The sequence below is a fragment of the Musa acuminata genome, chromosome BXJ3-2, assembly GCF_036884655.1.
Source record: "Musa acuminata AAA Group cultivar baxijiao chromosome BXJ3-2, Cavendish_Baxijiao_AAA, whole genome shotgun sequence".
NCBI classification, from domain to species: domain Eukaryota; kingdom Viridiplantae; phylum Streptophyta; class Magnoliopsida; order Zingiberales; family Musaceae; genus Musa; species Musa acuminata.
Window position 1 is genome coordinate 19,742,707 of NC_088350.1, and position 27,940 is coordinate 19,770,646.

At 47.1% G+C, this 27,940-nt stretch overlaps 2 protein-coding genes across 2 annotated transcripts; both read left to right on the forward strand.

Moving 5' to 3' along the window:
* The first annotated feature begins 9,894 nt into the window (after window positions 1-9,894).
* LOC135586772 (mitochondrial import receptor subunit TOM20-like) lies at window positions 9,895-26,888 on the forward strand. The gene is made up of 6 exons (XM_065138182.1): window positions 9,895-10,109; window positions 10,312-10,390; window positions 10,493-10,662; window positions 10,757-10,804; window positions 11,636-11,719; window positions 26,427-26,888. Exons 1-6 carry the CDS (start codon window positions 10,011-10,013, stop codon window positions 26,550-26,552), a joined length of 606 nt encoding a protein of 201 aa, XP_064994254.1. The 5' UTR covers window positions 9,895-10,010; the 3' UTR covers window positions 26,553-26,888.
* Window positions 13,117-20,847, forward strand: LOC135630896 (uncharacterized). The gene has a single exon (XM_065138181.1). The coding sequence runs from the start codon at window positions 15,430-15,432 to the stop codon at window positions 20,794-20,796; it is 5,367 nt and encodes a 1,788-aa protein (XP_064994253.1). The 5' UTR covers window positions 13,117-15,429; the 3' UTR covers window positions 20,797-20,847.
* Window positions 26,889-27,940: the final 1,052 nt, after the last annotated feature.

Below are 27,940 nucleotides of genomic sequence, written 5' to 3' on the forward strand. Positions count from 1 at the left end.
GATATACATGGACCTACTTCTTAAAACAGAAAAATGAATGCTTTAGATATTTTACCAAGTTTTGTAAACTTGTTCAAAATGAAAAAGGATCTATGATTTCGTCAATTAGAAGTGATCATGGTGGAGAATTTCAAAACCATGACTTCCAAGAATTCTGTGAACTCAACGGATATAACCATAATTTCTCTACTCCAAGAAATCCTCAACAAAATGGGGTAGTAGAAAGAAAAAATCGAAATTTACAAGAAATGGCAAGAACAATGTTGAATGAACATAGCCTACCCAAATATTTTTGGGCCGAAGCTGTAAACACTGCATGCTATATTTTAAATAGAGTCCTAGTAAGACCCTTACTCACCAAAACTCCTTATGAGTTATGGAATAACAAAAAACCCAATGTCTCATATTTCAAAGTCTTTGGGTGTAAGTGTTTTATCTTGAATGAAAAGGATAACTTAGGAAAATTCGATGCTAAATCTGATGAAGGAATCTTTCTTGGTTATTCTTCGGTTTCTAAAGCTTTTCGCATCTTCAATAAAAGAACCTTAGTTATTGAAGAATCCATCCATGTTGTTTTCAATGAGATTTCAGAAATTAAGAAAAATGATCTTGATGATGATTTTGATTCCTTGAATTTAAACGAAACCCCGTCTCCAATTAACAACTTGGATGCATCCACTTCCGAAATATCCTTACCCAAGGATTGGAAGTATATAGATGCTCATCCTAAGGAGCTAATCCTAGGAGACACATCAAAGGGGGTTCAAACACGATCTTCTTTTAAAAACTTTTGTGCCAACGCCGCCTTTCTCTCCCAAATTGAACCCAAATGTGTTGATGAAGCCATGAAAGATGATTCATGGATTATCGCAATGCAAGATGAATTAAATCAATTTGAGAGAAATGAGGTGTGGACGCTTGTTCCTAGGCCAAATGACCATTTAGTTATTGGTACTAAATGGGTCTTTAGAAACAAGCAAGATGAAAATGGTATCGTGGTTAGAAACAAGGCTAGATTAGTGGCCAAAGGTTTCAACCAAGAAGAAGGTATCGATTACGAAGAAACCTTCGCACTTGTGGCTCGATTGGAAGCCATAAGGATGCTCCTTGCCTACGCCAGTTGCAATAATTTTAAGTTATTTCAAATGGATGTTAAAAGCGCTTTTCTAAATGGTTTCATTTCCGAAGAAGTTTATGTTGAACAACCCCCTGGATTTGAAAATAATGGCTACCCTAATCATGTGTTTAGACTAACTAAAGCTCTCTATGGTTTAAAACAAGCCCCAAGGGCTTGGTATGAGAGACTTAGTTCTTTTCTCATTGAAAATAATTTCATAAAAGGCAAGGTTGATACTACATTGTTTATCAAGAATTTTGAAAATAATTTTCTCATTGTTCAGATTTATGTTGATGATATCATCTTTGGCTCTACAAATGAATCTCTTTGTGAATCGTTTGGTAAAACTATGAGTCTTGAATTCGAAATGAGCTTAATGGGAGAATTAACATTCTTCTTAGGTTTACAAATCAAACAACTAAGCAATGGCATCTTTATTAGTCAAGCTAAATATGCCATGAATTTATTAAAAAGGTTTAATATGAACAACTCAAAGGCCAGTAACACTCCTATGTGCACCTCCACTAAATTAGAAATTGATGAAAGTGGAGAAAGCTTTGATCAAAAAACTTATAGGGGTATGATAGGAAGTTTACTTTACCTCACTGCAACCAGACCAGACATCATGTTCAGTGTAGGACTTTGTGCTAGATTTCAATCAAACCCTAAGATGTCTCATCTCAAAGCAGTTAAAAGAATATTTAGATATCTTAATGGTACCACAAATCTAGGATTATGGTACCCAAAATCAGAAAATTTTGAGTTAATTGCTTTTGCTGATGCTGACTTTGCTGGGTGTAGATTAGATAGAAAAAGCACATCAGGATCATGTCAATTTTTAGGACATGCCCTTGTTTCCTGGTCATCAAAGAAACAAAACTCAGTTGCACTATCAACAACCGAAGCTGAATATATTGCAGCAAGTGCATGCTGTGCACAAGTTGTATGGATGAAAAATACCTTAGAAGATTATAAAGTTTATCTCAGAAATATTCCAATTAAATGTGATAACACAAGTGCAATATGCTTAACCAAAAATCCTATACAACACTCAAGAACAAAACATATTGATATTAGACATCACTTTATACGAGATCATGTCACCAATCATGACGTAACCATAGAATTCATTGATACTAAACATCAACTAGCTGACATTTTTACAAAACCCCTATGTGAAGAACAATTTGATTACATAAGAAGAGAATTAGGAATGTTGAATTGTCCGAATACTTTAACTAGTTAAAATTATTTTTCGGATGTTATTACTATTACATGCCTTGACAAACGCTTGATCAAATAACATGTTGCAAATTATGTGACAAATATTTTTAACCAGATGCATGTAAGAAGTTCATTTTTCGGTTTGTATACTAAAAATGGGATGTTCTTGTACACTCTTATGAAAACTCTTTGAAAAATGACTTTCCTCCGTCAAGCAAAAATAATAAAAAGATATATGTGTCATGACTTCCTTTATATGCTTGATAATGCTATCATGCTTTTTGTTGATGACAAAGGGGGAGAAACATATGAATTGATAAACACTATGTCATAGCTGAACTGCCATCATCATATCTATGTCATAGTTGCAAATACTTGAGTGATGCTATAAACAATGTTATGCCATCCTTGCATCACCAAGAGATATGTGAACATGTGCTATAGTTTGCATCATATCTTGATTTGATATCCTATTTTGTGAAGTAAATGCAAACTTGCTAGAAAATCTCAAATGTGTGCATCATGTAAAAAGTCCTTCGTAGCTTTATATGTTTACATGATGAACAGTTACAAACACCATAATACAAACGTGATGATGAATGTCAAGCTTTGACATCATCCTTGAAGAGATACATCATGATAGGTATCATGATGGGAGTATTGATAAGTTTAACTGATCTAACTTATCAATACGTCACTTGAATTCTTAGTCTTGAATTCAAGGTTGACTTATCTCAACTATGGCATATAGACAGGGGGAGTTAAGGATAACTCCATTATCAATTGATTGTCATCATCAAAAAGGGGGAGATTGTTGAATCTCGGATTTTGATGATGAAGTCAATTGTCATTTGTTGTCTAATCTATGTGTTGAGATAAGTGTGCAGGATTAACTACGATAAGAGTAAGACAAGCAGCAGGTGTTGCGCCGGAGTCAAGATCATGATCACGTTGGGAGTTCGAGAGTTCGACGGAAGTTCGGACGGTCGTCGGAGGTTCAGCGAGGACAGATCCGAGAAGTCCAGAAGCTTGCCAAGCGAAGCTCGTCAGAACTCGCCAAGTGGATCGTCGCAAAGTCCAGGAGTATGCCGGATGTCCGCAGAAGGATCACCGAGGGTTATCGGTTGATCGACGGAAGTTGGCCGGAAACTCGCCGGAAGAAGCGATTGACGCATCGGAGCAAAGCTGCAGAAGTTGTCTTAGAGTTAATCGTAGTTAGCATGATGATTAAGCATGAAAATGGGAGGTGATCCCATTAGCTTAATCTTGGGGCAATTGGGCCCCTGAAAAGATTCAAAGTGGGCCGAATGGAGTGAACCATTCGGACCCTGATTGCACCAGGAGGTGCAACCGCCCCAGCCAGGAGGTGCAACCGCCTGGGCTGTGGGGTTGGGAGGTGCAACCGCCCCAGCCAGGAGGTGCAACCGCCAGGGCTGCGAGGCTGGGAGGTGCAACCGCCCCAGCCGAGAGGTGCAACCGCCCAGAGCTCAGTCTACGAGCTAGACTGGGCGGTGCAACCTCCTCTGCCAAGAGGTAGCACCGCCAGAGCTCAAGTTTCGAGCTCTGCCAGGCGATGCAACCACCAAGCTCAGTCTTCGAGCTCTGGCAGAGAGGTGCATCAGCCTGAGCTCAGTCTCGAGCTCTGCCAGGTGATACAATCACCGAGCTCAGTCTTCGAGCTCTGGCAGAGAGGTGCATCAGCCTGAGCTCAGTTTGGAGCTCTGCCAGGTGATGCAACCACCGAGCTCAGTTTCGAGCTCTGCCAGGTGATGCAATCACCAAGCTCAGTCTTCGAGCTCTGCCAGGTGATGCAACCATCGAGCTCAGTCTTCGAGCTTTGGCAGAGTGAAGCAATCGCCTGAGCTCAGTCTTCGAGCTCTGCCAGGCGGTGCCACCTCTCCAGTCAAGAGGTGCAACCGCCTGATCCCAGAATTCTGGGATTTGATCGATTTGATCGTTTTGAGCTCCAAATTTGAACTGGGTTGGGGCCTATAAATACCCCACCCATTCAGCACTGAAAAGATATAGATCCACACCGAATTCTTGATCTTTTCAGTGATTCTAAGAGCTCAAATTTGTGTAAAGTCCTAAAGTTCTCCTTCTTCTGTTCTTCAAGTCTTGAGTTGTAAAGAGAGGAGAGAAAGGATCTGTAAAGGTTGTCTCCTGAGCCTGTCAAAAGGAGAGAAACTGTAAAAGGGCAGTTAGCCTTCGCCCATTGAAGGAAGGCAGCTAGTTGACGTCGGCAACCTCGTCGGTGGAGGAAGCCAAAAGTGGAGTAGGTCAAGGCTGACCGAACCACTCTAAATCTCTGGTTTGCGTTTATTTTTGAGCACTTTATCATTACTGCAAACCTCCTCCATTACTACTGCTCTCTGCGCTTTCACGAACAAGTTCTAAGTGCTGTTCTTTCAGAATCTGCATTCAAACGTAAATCGTGTTTTCGTACGATCTTCACACTGCAGTTTACGCTTACATTCGGACTCCATTTATAACTGCAAATTGCTTTCTACGTAAAACGCTTTTCAAGGTTCAAAACTGCTTTTAAACGCAAAACTACATTTAGACGTAAATCTGAGTTTAGACGTAAATCTGCGTTTAGACGTAAAACTACGTTTAGACGTAAATCTACGTTTAGACGTAAAACTGCGTTTAGACGTAAATCTGAGTTTAGACGTAAACTGCGCTTAGACGCAAAACTGCGCTTAGACGCAAACTGTGTTCAGACGCAAACTGCGCTTAGACGCAATCTGCGCTTAGACGCAAACTGCACTTAGATACAAACTGAGAATTAGCTTTTGCATCATAATAGTTTTTATTGAACGAACGCAGCTTTTGGTTTTTAATCGCTGTAAGATTTCCGCTGCACTAATTCACCCCCCCCCTCTTAGTGCTCTCGATCCTAACAATCTCAAGCTTATTCATATTAAAATTAATTATAAATTATGAAAAGGAATCTGGTAGGGATTGAAGCATAAGATCCACACACATGTTATCTGATTCTCTAGACATATGAGTTTCTTTATCCACTCAATCATTTTTAGGATATGGTGCTGAACCGGTGTCTCCTTAGTCATCCTAGCGAGGAAGAGGCTCTTGGATATCTCTGTTAGGAAAAGAGTCGGCACTAAGAGGGGGGGGGGGTGTGGGTGAATTAGTACAGCGGTAAAATTACATTGGTTCACTAAAGGCCTTCTTACGATAAAAATCGATTTCGACCAAAACCGTTTTGGAGAGAGGTTAACTTGAAAGCGTTTTCGTAAAGATAGATTGAAAGCATACGGAAGATGTGTAGTGGATATAAAGCAAGTTAAGAGGTTTGCAAAAAAATAAATTGCTCAAATATAGAAATGCAAACCAGAGAAGAACATGCCGATTTTATAGTGGTTCGGTCGTCGTGACCTACATCCACTCCATCGATTCCTCTTCTGTCAAGGCCACCAGCATCCACTATCGATCTTCCTTTAATAGGCGAAGATCAACCTCCTTCTTACACCCATCTTCTCCTTTTATCGAATTTAGGAGACAACCCTTACAAGCACTCACTCCTCTCTCAAACTATTCTAACACTTAGAACTTGTGTGAACTCTTCTCAAAAGTTCTAAGTGTTAGACTAGTTTGAGAGAGGAGTAAGTGAGGGTGTAAGGGTTATCTCCTAAACCTGATAAAAGGAGAATCAAGTTGTAAAAGGTGGTTGGTCTTCTCCTATTGAAGGAAGACCAATAGTGGATGCTAGTGGCCTCGACGGAAGAGAAATCAGCGGAGTGGATGTAGGTCACGACGACCGAACTACTATAAAAATATGGTTTGCTTTACTTTGAGCAATTTACTTTAAACTGTAAACTGCCTTCTCATTACTTGCTTTGCTCCTCTTATTGCTTTCAAAGTTAAGCATTTCCGAAATCGGTTTTATCGTACGAAACGAAGAAATTTCTGTAACCGATGTGATTTGACTGCTGCACTAATTCACCACCCCTCTTAGTGCCAACTCTGTTCCTAACATAAACCTCTATCTGACTCTAACTGAACTAAATAGACTCAATAAACATTATTCAAAAACTCAGAAAATAAAGGGATTCTAATAACCTCTTGAATGTGATAATTCGAGGTAGGCATTGACACAAACAACCTGGCTCTAATACCACTATAGGAAAATCTAGGGACAATATCACATGTGCAGTGAAAGAATAGAAAACAAAAATATCAAATTTCCTAAAAAGATATTCGTCGTCATGCGAAGATTGGTATGCAAAAACCCGTAAAACTTAAAACCACGTATGAGATAGTGTTTTACCTAGGAAGACCATATATCCCTGAATTCTTATAGATATGTGAGATTAGATGAAGGAGTTCAAGTGCCCTCTTCTTTAGTGGTGATCCACATAGTACGGCTACAACAATACTTCTCAAATTACTACCCAAATCTCCACACCTGTTATTTAAGAAGGAGAAGGGGAGAGGAGAATAGGAGGTGGCAATCAAGAAGTCCCTAGCCTTGGGCATATAGAGATGTCTCCTAGGTTTGTGAGAGGTATCAGTCGAGGTGTACCCTCCTAGTTAGCTCGTCGATTCAATGTTTCATATGTGTCATAGTCGTGAATCCCAATAGAACTAATAGTACTTTATCTTGTCCCTCATCATGGATAGAGTATGGTTCGAGATGCTCATGGTTGGTCATTCTCATTGATTTAGAGGAATACTTTAGTATGATAAATATTTAGGGGCAAATACTCTAGGGTGGTGCACAATCATTGTGGAGCCTTTTACCTCGAGACTAGTCATTTAATGATGGTCAGAAAGAACACTTATCCTTTATTAATTTTTTTTTCCTTTGTCGCTCTCTTCTCAATTATCATTATAGATTTAAGTATGATATATTGATTGACTAATAGCTCAAGGCATGTAGCTATGGGTTTTTTGAAAATTGATTAGAAGAAAATGAGAGGTGAAGGCAAGTTTAGATCTGACATCATCCTTACATCTTTAATAATTTTTTTTAATGTAATTCACTTGTCTTATTGTATAGACATGAGGGAATTAGTAAGCTTTTTCGGGAGTTTGTAACTTATAAAATTGAGTTAAATTCTCTAATTAATTGGTTGAAGGAATTGACAAAGTTCAAGGGACATATGTGGTACCATTTTTTAGTGATACTTCTAGGTAGTTAAGAAAGGGCACATGAGTGCATCGATATTTGTATATAATGTCATATGAGCTAATAAAGGCTATGATGTAATGGAGACTGTACGTAGGGGTTGAACATATCAATTAAGTTGCTTCCTTTACTTAATTTCTCACCTTATATCTTCAAAATATTGATCCATCTTAATGAATTGATCTCTAAATTCAGATATAGCCCGATCACATAGTATACTTTTAATCCTTTCGACGGTTTAGGCTCTTAATTGAGAATGTAGTGCAGTAACTATATGTCATAAAGATCTTCTTGTAACACTAGTTGGGACTTAGGTAAAAATATGGGGTACCTACCTACTCGAGGGGCGGTACAAGAGGAGTAACTATAGGGGCTTCCCATGTTGGGTGACTTAGGTATGCTAAAATAGAAATGAGATAATAGTTTACACAATTCGTATGAGGGCACGAACTTATTGAGATAGGTTAGTAAAGACCTCAATAAGGATAGAGAGCATGTTTAATAAAGTCTCTCCAACGCACTTAGGTAAGAGGTGAATTTGGATTATTCAAGAAGTACCGAATAACCAATAAAAAGAGCTCCCTTCTCTATGATATACTTGAGGGCTTTTATAATATACTAGAATGATTATTGAACTGATGCAATTATTAATACCTTGAATGATTACATCAATTGTCCGACTATCAAGCTTGAGGTCATGCATCAAATCATTGGAGTTGCATTTATGAGATAACGATACACCTTGATACTAGAAATTCCATTTGCCATCTTAGCGGAAGGGACTATCCCATTTTTATAGAGTAAACTTTGTAGTGTACTCTTCCTGCTCCTCGTGGATATAGATTTGATTGATGTGTCAATCAAATGTGACATGTCACTTAGTTATATATATATATATATATATATATATATATATATATATATATATATATATATATATATCTCATACTCTTCATATCAAATATGGAAAAAAATCAAACTATTGTAAATGAACTAGTTGTTAAAAAAAATATAGATTGTTGATTTAAGATATCAAAATTTAAGTTGAAAAAGTCTTTGTTCATATTATGTTTTTTCTTAATTCGCTTATGAGAAATGTTAAATTTATTACATATATATAAATAGTTTAATTATTGATATTTATATTTAAATTTAAAAATTAACGATTGATTATTTATATGTTCTTACATACACAAAGGGCATTTAAAAGAATGGATCAATTCAAGAAGAAAATAAATATTAAATGGTAATATTATATTTATCTATAATAATTATTATGGTCAATTTAAAAAAATAAAATGAAGGAATTTTTTTTTGTATTTAAAAGATTGCTTCAAATGTAACACCTGAATGCTTAATATGTGCACAAATAAGTTTCCTATATCTCCTTTGTTTCAGTATTATATATAAAAATAGGCAAACAGTAATTTCATACAAATAATATCTTTAAATACATTACGATTTTGAAAGAAAAATATACCTCATTTTTTCTGTAGTAAATACATCGTATTATTTATAATAAAAATATATACATTAAATATAGTTCTAATATAAAAGGTAATTTCTCAAAAAACCGCATACTTTTTAGGTATTTCCTATCAAGTTTCATATTTTAATATTATATGAAATTACCCTCATTGACAACAATTAACGATGTGTTTTCGATTGAGACACCACTGATTTGGACCAATTCTACAATAAAATCGATCTAGTGCTAATCCAAAACATAACTAGTTATAATTTCATTGATTACTAAGTCAAAATACTTTATCTTTATTCCGCAATACTATATTCAAATCCATCAATACCAATCAATCAATTGATGAATCACTTCGAATTGATTAATCTTCACTGAAAAAATTAAATTATACCATAAATATGAGTACTCACAATGATCCGTCGACGAGGATGACAAGAATAAATAAGGATAAGAATAAATATGATAAGTATTTTTTATTATTCACATAATTATGAGATGAGGACAGTTATAACATACCGTTTCTATTATTATATATAATATATTTATTAATAATAAATATATAATTATAATTATTTTGATATTTATATTTATTTAAAATTTTGATATTATTAATTAAGTTTGATAATAATTTTATATTTTATAAAAAATAGAATAATTAAAATAATATTAAAAAAAACTCATGCGATTTTAGCCTTTTTTTTGTCTTTCTATTATCGAGAAATGAGAGATAAAAGAGATAGAGATGAGACGAGTGCGGAGGTATTATTTTTGGAGGAAGTCATGCAAATTTTTGTGAGAGTTTTTCGAAAATCGTATATATATATATATATATAATGTTTTGAATTAGATTCGGTTCGATGTGAAGTTCCGTACGCCACGTGGCGCATGAGAGATCGTAGAAAAGCTAGTCCATTTTCCTACGAACTTGCTTGAAGCCCTAATCCCGTCTCGAGCGACGCGAGGGAGAGGGGAAGATTACGAGGATCCTTTTGATCGGCGTCTTCCTTTGTTTCTCGATTGATCGATCCTAGGGATCCATGGAGTTGCCGCAGAACGATTTCGATCGGATCGTCTTCTTTGAGCACGCGCGCAAGACTGCGGAGGTCGTTTACGCCAAGAACCCCCTCGATGCCGATGTGAGCTCCTACGTTTCGATTCCGTTACCTCGTAGTCGGTAGGGTTGCTTAGTTTGGCCTTCTCGACGGTTGGAACGTATTTCCCTTGATGGATTCGACTGCTTCACTTGTTTTCTCGACCTCCATTGTACTTCCGTTCTTTGGGCTTGTAGTGTTCATCGTGGAACAATTTGGTAACGGGATAATGTTACTGTTTCCTTAGAATCTCACGAGATGGGGCGGAGCACTTCTTGAACTATCCTCGTTTCAGAGTGGTAGCGACTCCATAAAGATGGTCGAAGGTTCGTATCAATGAACATATGGCAACCTCAATAAGAAAATAGTTTCTGCGAATGCAAATTTGAATGTGCTGCATGTGATTCCTTTACCGATTTCTCAAGCAGATGCTGTATCGAAACTGGAGGAAGCCTTGGAGGTGAATCCAAGCAAGCATGATACTCTTTGGTGCTTGGGAAACGCCCATACATCTCATGCTTTCTACACACCGGATCACGAGGCTGCTAAGGTTGAATTTGACAAGGCAGCTCAGTGCTTCCGGCAGGCTGTGGAGTTGGTAACTTTCTTGCACATTCTATAATGACATCCAGTTCATTCTCTTGGAGTATTTGTTGTTGCTTTGGTGAGTTGAGACTACAGTTTTCTTGTAGGATCCTGGGAATGAGCTGTATCTTAAGTCACTGGAATTATCAAACAAGGTATATTTTTATGATCAATTCTGTGTACTAGGATTACAGTGTGTCATGTACTAGTACTATAGTGTGTCAATTTGTCCACAGAATCATTTGGTATTTTATCTGATGGTCACAAATATTCTGAATGTCTTAAAAATGTATGGATGTAAATCCTCCATGATTATAGTTATGATGTCTTGATGGAGATTGATACTTGACATGATTTCATACCATGATTCTTTTGGTACATTAATATTTAGGAATATTTTAGTCTGAGCTGACTTATGATTATCTTCAGAAATTATTTGTTGCTTATATTAACAAGTCTAGCAAGCTCAATACAAAAGAATCTGCTTTTTAGTTGTGCTTCTGAGCCCTTTTTATCCACCTTAATTGCAATGTGAATAATTTAAAATATAGTACATGATTTATGAAATTTGAGGATATCTTATTGCCGTTTGCTAGAGCCTGTGTATTGCCTATCAAGAATCAACATGCTTGCCTAAACTGGGATAAATTACCTATTATCTCATGCACATAATCAAACATCGAATGGAAGTTGGTAAAGTTAGTGTAAAGTGTTAAGTGGTGGTGATCTTTATAGGAACTTGCTTGGAGATTGTAGGGAAGCATGTGAAGGTGAACATCATACTTAATTGTGTTGGTTCATTGCATATTGTAAATTTCTGGTTTTGTTTATTGGGAACAAGAACTAAATACAGATTTGCAACTAACTATGAAGAATTTTAATGATTGTTAGCACAAGGAATTAGCATGACGAAGTACCATCATCCTTTGTGGATTAGTATCATCTGATGACAGTTTTTTGTAACATAATATAAACATCTCCTTTAGGCACCTGAATTGCATCTAGAACTCCAAAGGCAGATGGCAAGTCAGCAAGCTTCACAGGGAGCAACCACTGCTTCGAGTATGAAGGTAATATTATGCTCTTTCTGAAGAAAGTTGAGCCAGTTTTTCTTGTAAATTTATCATGTCATTCTTGTCATTATGCAACAGTATATGCTGTATGTTGCCGAATGTTCTCTGCTTTTTTGCAAAACTTTTCATGGTTATCATTCTGTTTTTGCCTCTCTGTCACATGATTTACTTTGATGCTTCAACATTTTGATTTTCATGTGGCCTAATGAAGTGGACAAAAGAAGTTGACAAGATTAGTCTTGATACCAAACTGCTGAATAATTATTATTTTTGTTTTGTTTTGAGAATGTGGTCCTGGTGTATGTTAAACTCCTCAATTAGTTTCCTTTATGTGTTGAATTTCTCTTAATTGATTTATCTTGCCTTTTCATTTGTATGTTTAGGAGTTCATCTTTGTCGGTGAATTATCCAGTGATTTAACTAGGCGCTCAAGCGGTCGCCTAGGTGCTCGGGCGAGGCGAGACGAGGCTCGAGCGCCTCGTGTGTGGACCAGGTGGAGCACTTCAATGAGGTGTCGTTTGAGTGCTTGCTCGAACCTGGGCGTCGAGGGCTTCGGGCGAGCGCCCGGTTCCAATAAGCCAACCGAACAGACTTTTAAGTCTGGTTCGGTTCAATAACGTAGTTTCTTACACCCTGCGCGACCCCGAGCCAACCCTAGCGCTGCTTTTGCCTCTGCCCGAAGCGCCCGGTTCCAATAAGCCAACCGAACCAGACTTTAAGTCTGGTTCGGTTCAATAACGTAGTTTCTTACACCCCGCGCGACCCCGAGCCAACCCTAGCGCTGCTTTTGCCTCTGCCGCTGATGCTTTTTGTTGCAGATGCAGTGGACTGAGCCTTCCTCTGTCGCTTACGGATGGGTCCGACCACTTAGCAAGAGCCCGTAGCTTCCTTTCGCCATCGCTCTGTGTGCAGTTCCTTTCACTATCAAGGGAGAGGACTACAGGTTCTTCCACCACCGACGGATGCCCTTTGGAGCTTCCGCCGCTATCGCTGCTACTGCTTGTAGCTTCCACCATTGATGTTTGTAGTGCTGTCGCGGCTATCTTGAACCAATCCTCCGTTGCTATTGCTGCTAGCTTCTCACCGCTACCTTCTCACCTTTGTTGTTGTCACTTTCCGTCGGTTTCCACTGTTAGTGACCCTTTTATCCCCCTCTATTACAGTTAACAATTCTTTTCTCCTCCTCTAACTATTGTTAACAGTAAATAATATATTGTTAACAGTATATTTTAAATTTAATATCATATTTTTATTTAAATAATTATATTTTTTTATTATATTATTTTTTTATATTTTAATTTTTCATAGAGCCTCACTTCGCTTAGGCAACTCAGGCATTTTGGGACCTTGGCGCCTTTTGGGCGCCTAACCCTTTTTAAATCACTAGAATTATCTTAGTTGCGGAGATTTTTATATGCTACAGTTAACCTATTGACATGTCTTTGTCTTCTGTTAGCTACTTGACAGAACTGTAATTGTAACGGCTGTTTCTTAGGAATTTTTATTGCATTTTATTTTTTTATTATTTATATTGGTTTAAGGCATTACAATTTGTTTAACATATGATGGAAGACAGTTAAATGAGAGATTGAAAATAAAATTTCCTTTATCAATACTGAATTGGGTGTTCTATATTGATTGAGCACCATAAAATCTGACCATTCTTCTCCTGATTTATGTGCCAGCAAATTTGCAGTCATGTTGTGTGAAATATGCCTTTTCTTTGGATTATTTGTGGCCATTAAGAATATACTGGTTAGAAGGTTATATAATCTGGATTAGGATGATCAGGGGTGGTGGCAAACTGGAAGATGCAGCATTGAACACTCAATATTTCTTTTTTTCAGTAGTGTTTTCCTGATTACTCTTGAAGTGTTTTATGCATAATAATCCCTCACATCTTTTCTATCAGCTTCTAAGTTGATCAATACTTTTCGACCCTCAAACTTCTCTCATTCTGTATTTTAGTTCCTCTGGTTATTATAACAACATACTAACTGATATTCATGGAGTATACCATAGTTGCTGTTAACTTATTAGTGGAACAATATTATAAAAAAAATTTACCCTAAAAACCCCATCTGTTTCATAATTCTTGTTTTTAGAACTCTTATAACACTTGTTTATTCAAATTCAATTGAAAATAGTTGTAAGACGAGCACCATATGTACAGTGTTTAATTTTAGAAAACACCATCATAGAGCCCAATCTCAACAAGATAGCTCGTCTTATCATTATCCAAGTTAGTCATCTTCTTATGCTTATTCATAACTCAAGTCTTCACATCCTCTCTAATTTTATTTTTTAGAATGAATCCAGAAATTATGTGGTTGTTTTGGACTAAATGGTTTTTTCTGATGTCTATTTGGCTAAACTATATCTGGATTAAGGAACATAGAAAGATTGATATGCCCAAAGGAGAAATTTTTTGGGCTGATCATATAAATAATAGGTGTTCAGAGATGTATACCAAATATAGGAGATATAACCTTTGAACTGTTGACAGATGAATTGAAATTTATGAAACATTGTTCTTGAATTAGCCATGATGCTGTCGTTGATGGACTGCATGGTTGGATAGTAGATCACCGTGTGTCCATTGTCTCCTTCAGGCATCATGAAGATACTATATCTGGATTAAGGAACATAGAAAGATTGATATGCCCAAAGTAGAAATTTTTTTGGGCCGATCATGTAAATAATAGGTGTTCAGAGACTTATACCAAATATAGGAGATATAACCTTTTAACTGTTGGCAGATGAATTGAAATTTATGAAACATTGTTCTTGAATTAGCCATGATGCTGTCCTTGATGGACTGCATGGTTGGATAGTAGATCACCGTGTGTCCATTGGTCTCCTTCAGGCATCATGAAGATACTTAGTTCATGTTTTAATGATGTGCAAATTTTGTTGCCAATGGGCTTGATTTAGTACTATAAAACCAAAGCAAGGAAATTAACTTTTATTTACAATTTTTTGAAATACATAGAATAGAAATGGTCCTATGCACCTATTCCACTGCGGTCAACAATTTGGCTGAAAGTTTTGAGCTGCTTGTAACTTAAGAAGTTCCAGCTGATATGGCAAAAAATGGTAAACCCCACTCCCGGCAACGCCCCCCGCACGTGGACAGGCGCGGCGCCCCAGGGAGAGCAACGAGGGCAACGGTCTGCGTCCGGACGTCAGCCTCACTGAGCCCACAGCCCCTCAGTCAACCCAGCACAGTAGGACGAGACAGAAGTAGGTAGCGGTTGAAGCTCGCCCATGCCCTGCGATTCCCCGATCCCATACGCAACATCCTCGGCGATGTCGGACGCCATCAGAGATACGGCCCCGACCGACGGGATGGCGCGCCCGATAATGCCGAGTTCCCCTATAAACGTCCTCGAGCCAGAGGGAAGAGAGCAGACTGGACGCCCAGAACAACCGCCACTTCATCTCTCTAACTTGATCGTCGGAGGGGTCGGGTCAAACCAACCCGACCTTTGTGCAGGTATCAAGCCGAGGTCTCCCGTTCGGGACACGCAGGCAAGGAGTCCCCACCCGGAGGAAGTCGTTGCATCGCCCCGAGTCCGAGGCCGCACCCGACCACCCCGGTGGAGACGAGCATCGCCCCAGGGAGATCCCCGCCATTCGGACCCCCGAACGAGCCGAGACGACCTCCCGGGTCACGGCTAAGAAAAAAAGGTGTTTACACCAACATAATGGCGCTAGAAGGAGGGCCGGTCCGAATGTCAAGCGATCAACAGGCTCACTCCGACGAACCCCCAGCCGTCCGGTCGCACACGACCGACGCAACGGAAGAACATCCCCAACAGGAGGGGGTTCGGGACGAACGCCCCGCTGCGATCTCGGAGCGCTATTGGCGATTGTTCAACGATCCGGGTCTATCGCCACCCATCGCCAATCCCGGTGGCCCGTCACCCGTGCCACCCGAAGCCTTCTACGACCTCACGCACCAGGTCCGGGCTCTTACGGGAGTGATGCAGACCATCATCCCGCTGGTCTCTCCCCCGACGGCTTCACACTCAACCCTACCTCCACCACGGCAACGGCCCGCCGCTCAAAACCCCGCACCGCTCCCCGAGTCTCCCGCTTCGCCTCCGGACCAATCGACCCAACCCGGGAGCCGAGGAGCGGAGGAACCAGCGGCGCACCCGACGCCCGTGGCCCCACTTTCAGACTCGGCGGAGGGCCTGTGGGCCCAGCTACGCCTCGTAGGCCGCCGGCTGGACGAGGTGCAGCGTGAGGTTCACCGGACCAGGGGAGACCCGGGGGCCGAGCGACACCAGGGGTCCCCCTTCACCCCCGAGATTCAAGAGCAAGCAATCCCGCCGCATTTTCGGCTCCCGTCATTGGATGCCTATGACGGTGCCACCGATCCGGCGGACCACGTAGCTGCTTTCCGCGCCCAAATGGCACTATACGGGACATCCGATGCCCTGATGTGCAGGGCGTTCCCGACAACCCTGCGGGGCCCAGCCCGAGCGTGGTACAGCAATCTGAAGACCGCGACCATCGCCTCTTTCGACCAATTGGCCAGAGACTTTGAGCTTAACTTCCTCGCTCATGCCAAACCGAAGCCGTCGGTGGCGATGCTCCTCGGGCTCAACCAGAGGGAGGATGAGCCCCTCTCTCACTTTGTGAACCGCTTCACCACACAAATCCGCGGGTTGTCTGACGCTCACCCTTCTTTGATGATGCAGGCATTCATGATGGGCCTGCGCCCTACCCGATTCTTTTGGTCTCTGGTGGAGCGACCCCCCACTTCGGTTCCCGAAATGTTGCAGCGTGCGAACCAGTACATCGCTGCTGAGGCATGGATGGTCGGGAGGCGCGACGAGCGCAAGAGGGTCAAGCCAGAGCAGTCCCAACAACAACAGCCCGCTACCTCCCGGCGCAGGGCCGGCGGCCTCAACGATGCGGCACCTAGGTCCCCTCCCCCGGGCCTGAACTCCTCTCGGACCGAAATATTTCTCCACATTAAGGAGAAAGGCCTTCTCAAAGACCCCTACCCGATGAGGAGCTCGCGCGAACTCGCGGACCGCTCTAAATACTGCCGTTTCCACCGACAGCCCGGTCACGACACCGAGGAGTGTCGAGAATTAAAAAGGCAAATTGAGGAGCTCATCCGCCGAGGGCACCTCGGCTCATACCTCCGACCAGACAAGGAGCTCTCGCCACGCCCGGAAGGCCCCATCGAGCGGCACATAGATGTCATAACCGGCGGACCAGCGTCCGGAGGGAGTTCCATGGCGGACGGAAGGGCATACGCCAGGGCCTCCCGGGCTGAAGCCACCAAACAGGAAAAAGGCCCCGAAGTCACCTTCCCGACCGGGGGACCTGAACCAGCCGAACATGATGACGCGTTGGTAATATCAGCCAGAATCGCCAACGCGCAAGTGAGAAGGATCATGGTCGACACTGGAAGCTCGGCCGATATACTTTACTGGGACGCCTTCCAAAAGCTCGGTCTGGTAAAGGAGAACATGAAGCCGGTATACTCAACACTCACGGGGTTCACCGGTGCCTCAATCTCGTCACTAGGGGTCATCACCCTGCCCCTAACTTTGGGAGTCTTCCCGAAGGCAAAAACAGTGATGACCTCCTTTCTGGTGGTCGACCTCCCCACGACATACAACGCCATCCTCGGACGGCCAACCCTCATCAAGACCCGAGCCGTCATCTCAACTTACTACCAAACCATCAAGTTCCCGACCCACGATGGGGTCGGGGAAGTGGCGGGGAACTCCTGGGAGTCCAGGCGCTGCTACTTGACCGCTGTGTCACTAAACAAGAGAGCGAGGATCCAATCCCCGCTGGAAGACCCCCGGGAGGGAAAAAAACCGACCCCCCGCCCCGAGCCGAAGGAATCCACCATTGACTTGCCACTGATCGAAGGAAGGCCCGACCAAACAGTCAAAGTCGGGTCGGGACTGCCCGAACAAGAGCAACAGCAGCTCGTCGGCCTTCTGCGAGCCAACGCCGACATCTTCGCTTGGACGCCGACTGACCTAGTCGGAGTCCACCCGGAAGTCGCGCTGCACCACTTGAACATCTCGTCCGACGCCCGCCCGGTAAAACAGAGACCCAGGCGGCAGGCCCCGGATCGGCAACTGGCCATCCGAGAAGAGGTAAACCGACTTCTGGCGGCCGGTTTCATAGAAGAGGCAAGGTACCCACAGTGGCTCTCCAATGTAGTCCTTGTCAAAAAGCCTAATGGAAGCTGGCGGATGTGCGTTGACTACACCAGTCTCAATAATGCTTGCCCAAAAGATTGCTACCCCCTGCCGAAGATCGACCAGCTAGTTGACGCCACGGCTGGCCACGCCCGTCTTTCGTTTATGGACGCATTCTCCGGGTACAACCAGGTCAGGATGGCACCCGAAGACCAAGAACACACAGCCTTCCTCACCGAGCAAGGGGTATATTTTTACAAAGTCATGCCGTTCGGGTTGAAAAATGCCGGGGCGACCTACCAGAGGACGGTGAACAGGATATTCGCCCACCAGATTGGACGAAACATGGAGATATATGTCGACGACATGATCGTAAAGAGCCGAACGGCGGAGGCCCATCCTTCTGACCTAGCTGAAACATTCGACACCCTGCGAAAGTTCGGCCTGCGCCTCAACCCCGCCAAGTGCGCCTTCGGCGTGACCTCGGGAAAATTCCTCGGATTCATCATACATGAGAGAGGGATTGACGCCAACCCGGAAAAGATACAGGCCATCATTGACATGCAGCCTCCTCGGACGATCAGAGACCTGCAGCGCCTTAACGGGAGGCTAGTCGCGTTATCACGTTTTCTTTCCCGATCGGGAGATCGCTGCCTCCCCTTCTTCCAGGCCCTGAAGGATCCGAAGAACTTCCGATGGACGACGGAATGCGAGAGGGCCTTCGAGCGGATGAAGCAACACCTGGCCAACCTCCCCCGGCTCGCTTCAGTCTCCCCTGGGGAGAAATTGAGTCTCTACCTCGCCGCCTCCCAGCACGCGGTCAGTTCGGTTCTGGTCAAAGAAAACTCCGGCGACCAACTGCCGGTCTACTATGTCAGCCACATGCTGAGCGGGCCAGAAGAACGCTACCCGCCAATCGAAAAGCTGGCGCTGGCGCTCGTTCTGTCGGCGCGAAAGCTCCGCCCTTATTTCCAGGCCCACCCGATGGAGGTAATAACTGACCAGCCGCTCCGGCTTGTCCTGTCTAAATTCGACGTTGCAGGGCGTCTCCTCAAATGGGCAGTAGAGCTCGGCGAGCACGACATACAGTATATACCACGGACCGCCATCAAAGCCCAGGCCGTGGCAGACTTCATTGCAGAGCTGACCCCGAGCACAGGCGAGGAACTCGAGCCACCGCGTGAGACGTGGACCCTCCACGTAGACGGGTCGGCCAACACAAAAGGCGCCGGTGCAGGGCTGGTGCTGGTGACACCTGACGGCCGCTCGATCGAGCGCTCCTTCTGCTTCGGGTTTAGGGCCACCAACAACGAGGCAGAATACGAGGCTCTCCTGGCGGGGCTCCAGTTGGCACTGGAAATGCGGGTGACCGACATACGCGTCATCACCGACTCACAGCTGGTGGCTAGGCAGCTCGACGGCGGATACGAAGCCCGGGACCCGATTATGGCGAAATATCTGGCACAGGTAAAAAGCCTTGCCACCAAGTTTGCCCATTTTGAATTGTCGAATGTTCCCAGGAGCGAGAACCAGCGAGCCGACACCCTGGCAAAATGGGCGTCCGGCTCGGCCCCCTGGGCTCTACCCGAGACCGAAGTGCTCCCCCACCAAGCCATAGAGGTCGTCGCCACGGTCACGGGCGACGCGCCGGCCACTTGGGTACAAGAGATGCTACGCTTCAAGCGGGATGGGGCTCTACCCGACAATGAAACCACGGCTCGACGCTTGCGTCGGACGCAGGCATGGTACATCGAAGAGGAAGGACGGCTGTACAAGCGGTCCTTCTCGCGCCCCTTGTTACGCTGCCTAGAGCCGAACGAAGCTCGGGCCGTTCTGTCCGACATGCATGAAGGGGCCTGCGGGGAACACATAGGCGAACGAGCCCTGGCGCACAAGATACTCCGACAGGGGTACTACTGGCCGACCATGCGCCAGGACGCGAAAGCTTTCGTGCGGCGGTGCAGCTCGTGCCAGGAGCACGCCCGCATCGCCCGACGGCCGGCGGTCCTGTTCACCCCTGTCGACTGTGCCTGGCCATTCGCGCAATGGGGACTGGACATACTAGGGCCTCTCCCACCCGCCTCCGGCCAGCGGAAGTACATCATCGTGGGAGTGGACTACTTTACCAGGTGGGTCGAAGCCGAGCCTCTAGCGACCATTACGGAGTCACAAGTGGAAAGGTTCGTGTGGAGAAACCTCATAACTCGGTTCGGCCTGCCCCAGTCCATCGTCACCGACAATGGACCTCAATTCGCCGACAGGAGATTCCAAGAGTTTTGCGCCAAGCACAAAATACAGCTGAGGTTCAGCTCGGTGGCTTACCCCCAGGCGAATGGGCTAGCTGAGGTAACCAACCGGTCCATCGTCGACGGCCTCAAGAGAAGGGTATCCGCTGCCCGATCGGCTTGGATCGACGAGCTCCCGAGCGTCCTATGGGCGATGCGCACTACCCCCAAGACCCCGATCGGGGAGTCTCCCTACAGCCTCACGTTCGGGACCGAGGCCGTATTGCCATCCGAAGTAGCCATCCCGACTCCGCGGACGGCAGACTACAGCGAAGAGGCCTCGGGAGAAGGGCTCCGATCCAACCTGGACCTACTCGAGGAAAGACGGGCTAACGCACACCAGAAAGCTCTTTCTTACAAAAGAGCCGTAGCGAGGGTCTACAACCGGAGAGTACGACCCCGATCAATAAAATTAGAGGACCTGGTCCTGCGCAAAATCGAAGTCAGCCGCCCAACCCAAGCAAGGGGGAAGCTGACCCCAAAGTGGGAAGGACCCTATCGGGTCATCGGAGTATCCCGACCGGGGACGTTCCGACTCGCGACAATGGATGGCGACCCCGTGCCCCGGACTTGGAACATACAGAACCTTAGGAAATACTTCGTTTGAAGGTGCAGGCACTACGCAAACACAGAAAACGAAAAAGATCATTTTATTAAAAAGGAGGGGATACAGAAGCCAAAACCCATACAGGAACCCCTCGCACCCTCGACCCCGACATACAAAAACGACCCTCACTACTCTTCTGGAGTCTTCGGGCGATCGTCGAATGGCACGTCCTCCGGCATGTCCACCTCCAGGTCCACGGGGCAGGAGGCGAACGGGTCCTTTTCCACCTCGCAACCAGGAGGACATGAGCGGAAGCGACCCAGGGCGATTTTGTATCCATACTCGTAGGATACTCGTCCCATGCGGGTCAGCCCGAGCTCGAAGTTCTCGGACCTCTTGTAGGCTTCAATCGCCTCCTTGTCCTTCGACGGACGGAGGCGAACCTCCTCGGCCAGCGCATCGGAGGCAGCGCGGGCTTCGGCCTCGGCCTTCCCCGCCCTCTTGGTAAGACCAAGCGCCTCCGACTTCAACAGGCGGAGCTCGGCCCGATCCAAACGGAGGAACTCCTGGAGCTCCTTGACTGAATCGCCCGACTGCTCGAGCTCTGCCCTTAGGCGCGCCACCTCTTCCTCGGAATCGGTCGCACGTTTTTCCGCGGCCGCTACCGCCTCGGGGCCCGACCCGGCCCGAACCTCCTCTAGCTGGCGGCACAACTCGGAGTTGCGCTCGCTGAGGTCCCAGATTGCCTGGCCAGCGTCGCGCACTCGGTCCATTAGCGCCGTCGAATAGTGGAGGCCCTGCCACAGGAAAATAAGAGTCAGCACGCAGTCGCGGGGATGCCCGGAGTTAGCAAAACACTTACCAGTGTTAGAAACCTCCCCGCCTTGTTAAGCATGGTCTCCGAAGGCAGGGTGTATAGGTCCCGAGCCAGGTCGGGGTGGAGCACGCCTCGAAGAAAGGCAGCAGAGGGATCTCCCCCGGCCCATACCTTATCCCCTCGGGACAGCCCCTTCCATCGGGCAACCAGCGGGTCGGAAGCCTCCCCCGGCGGAAGCTCGCCCATCACCGCTGACCATAGGGGCTCGTCGACCCCCGTGCGTAGCCCGCACAGATCATCCACCGTGGGCAGGCTCGACCTCTTCCCAGCCGTCCCTTGGCTAAGCCCTTCAACTCGGGAAGGCCCCTCGTCCCGAGTGGTCCGCTTGGCGCCCACGATTGTTGAAGGAGTGGTCCCCGCCTTGGCTTTCCCAGGACCCGTCGTCTTTGCCTTCTTTGACGGACGTCCCTCTGGGATCTCTAATGGGGCACTCGCCGAACCGGGCAACGGGTCGGCTGGGGAACGCGGAGAGGAACCAGCGGACTGGCGCGGAGAAGAAGCCGACGAGGAGCGACCACCACGAAGGGACAGGAGCTTCATTCCTACAAAGGAGACAAGCAAACCATCACAAACTGTGGAAACAAACAAGGCATAGAGAACACCCTCTACAAACATACCCCCGAAAGCCGGGCTAAGACCCGCCTCGGCTAGCCACTCCTCGGTCATAGCTCGAATGGCCTGAGAACCGGGAAGGATTGCCCGAAGCCTCTTCAAGTCCCGACGCTCCTCGTCGTTCAAGTCCGGGACTGTGTTATCTATCACCCTCACCGCCCACCGAACTCCGAAGCCCCAATCCCTCGGCCAGCTAACGTAAAAAAACCGCCCTTTCCACCCTTTGTTATTCGAAGGGGCTCCCCCGACGCGAAAGCCAGTCCGGGCTGACACAAAATAGCGTTCCCCCAAGAACGCTACCAGGTACCGCCATGAGTTAGGCGCCACCTGGGAAGGCGAAATCCGCCATAGAGATAGGCAGGAGACGATGATAGGATGAAGGGGAAGGCGCAACCCGGCCTCTAGGGCATCTTGGGTCAGCGCGAAACCTCGAGGCACCGGGTCGTACGACCGCTGCCCCGGGTCAGGTGCGACCAGAACAAACTCCTCCGGGATGTGATAACGCCCCCGGAGCTTCTCCAGCAACGACCCGCTCACCGCCGAGTCGAGGTCGTGCGGCCACATTAGAGCCTCAAGGGCCCGCGCCGCCTCCTCGTCCGGGGAGGGCGGAGGTGTGCGCTCCCGCACACTATCAGGGGACGGAGATGAAGAGACAGGCGAGGGGGGCATCCTTACCGGCTTTGGGACGAACAAGAGCAACTGGGGAGTGACGGCGTAGGAAAGGAGAGGATGTGATGACAGAAAGGGCGACGAGGTCCAAGACTCAGCGACCAGAATCGTGAAACGGGCCGAGTGCACCGTTTATATAGGAAAAGCCCCGCCAGGAGAGACGTCCCTTCGTCTCCCCATAGCGGCCAACAGCTCATCCGCACACTCGCTCGTCGCACCAGGGAAGGCCAACGAACACCCCATCATAAATGCGGACCCAAGGTCGCTGCGGGGAACAACACGGAGAACGGCCACTGCGACCCCTCCGACGTCTGATAAGAACGACGATCTTCCCGCGTGCCCCCGAGACCACATCCTCGGCGCGGCCGGCCCGCCCGAGACGTGCTCCTCGGCCACATGTCCCCGAGACCACCTCCTCGGCACGGCCAGCCCGCCCGAGACGTGCTCCTCGGCCACATGTCCCCGAGACCACCTCCTCGGCACGGCCAGCCCGCCCGAGACGTGCTCCTCGGCCGCATGTCCCCGAGACCACCTCCTCGGCGCGGCCAGCCCGCCCGAGACGTGCTCCTCGGCCGCATGTCCCCGAGACCACCTCCTCGGCACGGCCAGCCCGCCCGAGACGTGCTCCTCGGCCACATGTCCCCGAGACCACCTCCTCGGCACGGCCGGCCCGCCTGAGACGTGCTCCTCGGCCACATGTCCCCGAGACCACCTACTCGGCGCGGCCAGCCCGCCCGAGACGTGCTCCTCGCCCGCATGTTCCCGAGACCACCTCCTCGGCGCGGCCAACCCGCCCGAGACGTGCTCCTCGGCCACATGTCCCCGAGACCACCTCCTCGGCACGGCCAGCCCGCCCGAGACGTGCTCCTCGGCCACATGTCCCCGAGACCACCTCCTCGGCACGGCCAGCCCGCCCGAGACGTGCTCCTCGGCCGCATGTCCCCGAGACCACCTCCTCGGCGCGGCCAGCCCGCCCGAGACGTGCTCCTCGGCCGCATGTCCCCGAGACCACCTCCTCGGCACGGCCAGCCCGCCCGAGACGTGCTCCTCGGCCACATGTCCCCGAGACCACCTCCTCGGCACGGCCGGCCCGCCCGAGACGTGCTCCTCGGCCACATGTCCCCGAGACCACCTACTCGGCGCGGCCAGCCCGCCCGAGACGTGCTCCTCGGCCACATGTCCCCGAGACCACCTCCTCGGCACGGCCAGCCCGCCCGAGACGTGCTCCTCGGCCGCATGTCCCCGAGACCACCTCCTCGGCGCGGCCAGCCCGCCCGAGACGTGCTCCTCGGCCGCATGTCCCCGAGACCACCTCCTCGGCACGGCCAGCCCGCCCGAGACGTGCTCCTCGGCCACATGTCCCCGAGACCACCTCCTCGGCACGGCCGGCCCGCCCGAGACGTGCTCCTCGGCCACATGTCCCCGAGACCACCTACTCGGCGCGGCCAGCCCGCCCGAGACGTGCTCCTCGCCCGCATGTTCCCGAGACCACCTCCTCGGCGCGGCCAACCCGCCCGAGACGTGCTCCTCGGCCGCATGCTCCCAAGACCACATCCTCGGTGCGGCCAGCCCGCCCGAGACGTGCTCCTCGGCCACATGTCCCCGAGACCACCTACTCGGCGCGGCCAGCCCGCCCGAGACGTGCTCCTCGGCCGCATGCTCCCGAGACGACATCCTCGGTGCGGCCAGCCCGCCCGAGACGTGCCCCTCGGCCGCATGTTCCCGAGACCTCCTCGGCGCGGCCAGCCCGCCCGAGACGTGCTCCTCGGCCGCATGCTCCCGAGACCACATCCTCGGTGCGGCCAGCCCGCCCGAGACGTGCTCCTCGGCCACATGTCCCCGAGACCACCTACTCGGCGCGGCCAGCCCGCCCGAGACGTGCTCCTCGCCCGCATGTTCCCGAGACCACCTCCTCGGCACGGCCAACCCGCCCGAGACGTGCTCCTCGGCCGCATGCTCCCGAGACCACATCCTCGGTGCGGCCAGCCCGCCCGAGACGTGCTCCTCGACCGCATGCTCCCGAGACCACATCCTCGGCGCGGCCAGCACGCCCGAGACACATTCCCCGACCTCATGCCGCACTAAGCACCTACGCAGCGCGGCCTATTTGCCCCGGACCTGTGCCTCAATCGTGAACCGCGAAGAACACCGCCGCTTACCGATCAAAGCCACGCCTCGAATCCCCACCGTCCGGTGCCGAGCCATGGCTTCCTTTGGGGGGGGGATATGATATGGCAAAAAATGGTAAACCCCACTCCCGGCAACGCCCCCCCCGCACGTGGACAGGCGCGGCGCCCCAGGGAGAGCAACGAGGGCAACGGTCTGCGTCCGGACGTCAGCCTCACTGAGCCCACAGCCCCTCAGTCAACCCAGCACAGTAGGACGAGACAGAAGTAGGTAGCGGTTGAAGCTCGCCCATGCCCTGCGATTCCCCGATCCCATACGCAACATCCTCGGCGATGTCGGACGCCATCAGAGATACGGCCCCGACCGGCGGGATGGCGCGCCCGATAATGCCGAGTTCCCCTATAAACGTCCTCGAGCCAGAGGGAAGAGAGCAGACTGGACGCCCAGAACAACCGCCACTTCATCTCTCTAACTTGATCGTCGGAGGGGTCGGGTCAAACCGACTCGACCTTTGTGCAGGTATCAAGCCGAGGTCTCCCGTTCGGGACACGCAGGCAAGGAGTCCCCACCCGGAGGAAGTCGTTGCATCGCCCCGAGTCCGAGGCCGCACCCGACCACCTCGGTGGAGACGAGCATCGCCCCAGGGAGATCCCCGCCATTCGGACCCCCGAACGAGCCGAGACGACCTCCCGGGTCACGGCTAAGAAAAAAAGGTGTTTACACCAACACCAGCTATAGTGATGCTTAACATATTTGATGTTTGGAGTTTTGATTTTACTTTAGGTTGAAGCAGCCTGCCTTCAATATCCTCAACCTGGTCTGGTAGTAGGCTAATTAACAAGAAAGGATTTAAATGTTGATCTGGTAATCGGTAGGATCCATATGGTACTTTTATACTGAGTGGTATTATGACTCAATTTTACTTAAAAAATAACTAGAACTTGAATACTGATCAGTATCATTTGGTATTACTTGAAATGTTGATTAGGTACTGATCTTTTGGTTGAACCAATAAATATCATTCAGTACATACTGGTCTATGGGTATTTGAAATCTCACTGAAAAGTTCATAGGAATATGTTTCTTAGCAAACTCTGTCTACATTGTGATTTTTGGTGATCCATCTTTAATCATTAAATGCTTTGTGTGTATTTGAAATCTCACTGACAAATTCATAGGAATATGTTTCTTAGCAAACTCTGTCGACATTGTGATTTTTGGTGATCCATCTTTAATCATTAAATGCTTTGTGTGTGTTTGAAATCTCACTGACAAATTCATAGGAATATGTTTTCTAGCAAACTCTGTCAACATTGTGATTTTTGGTGATCCATCTTTAATCATTAAATGCTTTGGAGATTGTGCCAGGATTACAGTCGGTGATTCTTTTTTCTTTTAATTTCAGACTCCCAAGAAGAAAAAAGACAGCGACCTAAAGTATGACGTGCTTGGCTGGGTAATCCTTGCGATTGGTATTGTTGTGTGGGTCGGGATGGCCAAATCTCATGTTCCTCCCCCTCCACCAAGGTAAGGTCATCAGTTTCCTTATCGGCAGGTGGAATGTTCCGCTTTTAGAACCCCATGCATGAAGTTTGCAAGAAAGCAATGATCTCTCAAGGTGGAAGTATGATGATGGGGTGTAGTTCTCTAAATTGTTGTTTCATGGCTATCCTTTAAGAGCCTATTTGGATGATTTGCTTCAGTATTCATAGTTCTTTCTTTCCTTTCTTAAAGTTGGTAGCCTCTCTTCTTTTCAGCAAAAAGAGGCTTGTGTTTGCAATAATCCCAAAATTTTGTTATAAATTTTAATAACGTTTCTGGAGGCTTCACAATACTGACCATAAAACTCACAAGTCATATTTGTTCATCTTTTTTTTATTGCACTCTGTTAATTACGCTTAATTCATGTACTTTTGATTGCAAAACACTGTTCGTTTGTGCTGTGCAGACAACGGATGTACAAAACGTCGTAGATCCAGGTACATAATCATTGCTCGCTTGTGGTGGTAGCCTTTATTATTGTGTTAGTGTTAAGTCTCCGTAGAGCATCCAAAAGGACTCGCATATGGAAGGTGAAACATAGGGAAAGTCCTTCAGAAGAGTTTGACATATATTTTTCATGATTAAAATTTCTATTTAGTGATGTCAAGTATTCAACAAGCTCTTATGAATTATTGAATGATTCCGTACAGCAATAAACCATATAATTTGGTTAGAATTTAAGCATCACTTGATGATTAGAGAAAGCAATTAGTAATTATAAGAATCAAATAAAAATGACAAAACCTTATGAAAGATTGTACATTAGATTTTTATTGATGTTCAAAATATAATTCTATAGGTCGTTAATGGTTGATATGAGCAAGGTAGCTAGTTGTCATATTGATTGCTCATGTTATTTTGGATAAGAACAAGAAGTTGGTTGAGCCACATTTTTCATGTTCAGAATCAACAAAAATATCTCAATGGAAAGTTAGAAAATGTGATACAACGTACCATACGCAATCATATGCTATCTTAAAACCATCGTACATCGATTAGACGGTGTTTATGTGAAATAAATTATATAGATTGGACAGGACATGGCAAGATCTTTCACAGGTGTATTATTGCTGAGTAAAGAACAAGGTGAGCTGTCATCATAAGTAGATCTCTTTTTTACTTCAACACATCAAGTCAGAACGGTACTAAGAAGCTGTTCCACCTGTCCCGTCCTGAGAGCTCGAGACGTTGCTTCGCTCGACCGAGATGGTGGCCGGTCAAAGGTGTTGTCCCATCTCTCGAGGGTCAACGGTCACGTCGAATCGACGTGATATCGACCCTCGTGTAATAGTATAAAGCCCCAGGTCGGCCCCCGGCCTGAAGGAGGAACGATCGATCCCATTATTGACATACTCGTCGGAGGGTCGAACCTAGAGA